The sequence below is a fragment of the Laccaria bicolor genome, genomic scaffold (genome assembly GCF_000143565.1).
Source record: "Laccaria bicolor S238N-H82 LACBIscaffold_2 genomic scaffold, whole genome shotgun sequence".
Taxonomy (NCBI): domain Eukaryota; kingdom Fungi; phylum Basidiomycota; class Agaricomycetes; order Agaricales; family Hydnangiaceae; genus Laccaria; species Laccaria bicolor.
The window spans coordinates 1,651,021-1,652,069 of NW_001889873.1; the positions used below are offsets into that span (position 1 = coordinate 1,651,021).

The 1,049-nt window shown below is 49.9% G+C and overlaps 2 protein-coding genes across 2 annotated transcripts in view; one reads left to right on the forward strand and one right to left on the reverse strand.

The window, feature by feature from the left end:
• The window catches only part of LACBIDRAFT_321915 (uncharacterized protein), a gene marked incomplete at both ends in the record, with an annotated part of 4,483 nt that extends 4,023 nt beyond the window's left edge, over positions 1–460 (forward strand). Inside the window, one exon of the mRNA XM_001874638.1 lies at positions 111–460. Within this exon, the coding sequence (XP_001874673.1) occupies positions 111–460 (350 nt within the window). The remainder of the gene's footprint in view (positions 1–110) is intronic.
• A 268-nt stretch (positions 461–728) lies between these two features.
• Positions 729–1,047, reverse strand: LACBIDRAFT_305586 (uncharacterized protein; the record flags this gene model as incomplete). Its single annotated transcript, XM_001875217.1, has 2 exons — positions 729–970; positions 1,029–1,047. 2 exons carry the CDS (start codon positions 1,045–1,047, stop codon positions 729–731), a joined length of 261 nt encoding a protein of 86 aa, XP_001875252.1.
• Positions 1,048–1,049: the final 2 nt, after the last annotated feature.

Here is a 1,049-nt window from a genome sequence, read left to right on the forward strand (position 1 = left end):
GATCCACACCAACAGAAAGGCGGATAAATACTGGGTCTGGCAGTACATTACGGGAAGCAACAATAAGGACGGCTGGAGTGATTGTACGGCCTCATACGAACGGGATACAGGGACCATCATCCATCCGAAACACGCCAGCTACACGCTTTCGCGGAATGCTGATGCATCTCATGATGATCCAGCATATCTCACCACATCGTGGGTAGTCAGGCGACGACGGGACAACGAAATAAAGCGCCAAATGGAAGAGCAAGCTGCAGAAGCGGCGCGTAAAGTTGCTCAAGAACAAGCTGCAGAATTAGCACGTCTCGCAGACGAAGCCCGTAAATCTGCCAACTCTCAGCAATCCGCCAGCGCTCGCGTACCGTGGCGTGCACCCTCTGGTGCTAGCCAACCTTCGAGTTCTAGATCTCGTCGACGCCGTGTAACGATGGAAGAGATAACCGACGATGAAAACTAGGGCAGAGAAGGTGGTACCAACATGGTTGTCAGGTAGACGCACATTGTTGATCTGCTCAATTTGCTGCTCACTTTTATTGCACAGGTTCTGAGCTCATATATACTGAAAGTCGTCAATATATACAATGTACAATGTATACATGGTTGAATTGTTTTTGTCTCTTGCATGCCTTGAAACTGGGCAGAAAGCCGCTACGACACAAGCAGAGGCAGTGTGATGGATACGTCGTCATTCCCATCATACGTGAGTAAGAATTGGAGGGCGGTGTCTACCTAGGGAGGGACCGGGTGGATGAGGTTGATAGGTCCAGGCTTGGTAACTTTACTTTGCTGATGGTTGTGAGAAGCCCAGTAGCGATACCGCGCGTATGGTCTCTGCGTTGGGGTTGTGAGCATGTATACTTCGTTACGGGGCTACGAGATGACAATGCGTACTGGATGGGTAATATTGCGTAACGAATGTAGAAAGCCGGTAGGACGTCACGTTCGAGGATAATAACGGCAAGTGGGACTACTGCCTCACGTCAGTCGTCAAAAATAGACGTAAGATCTAGAAGAGGAGGACGTACGTGGAATGAGCTCTTGCATCG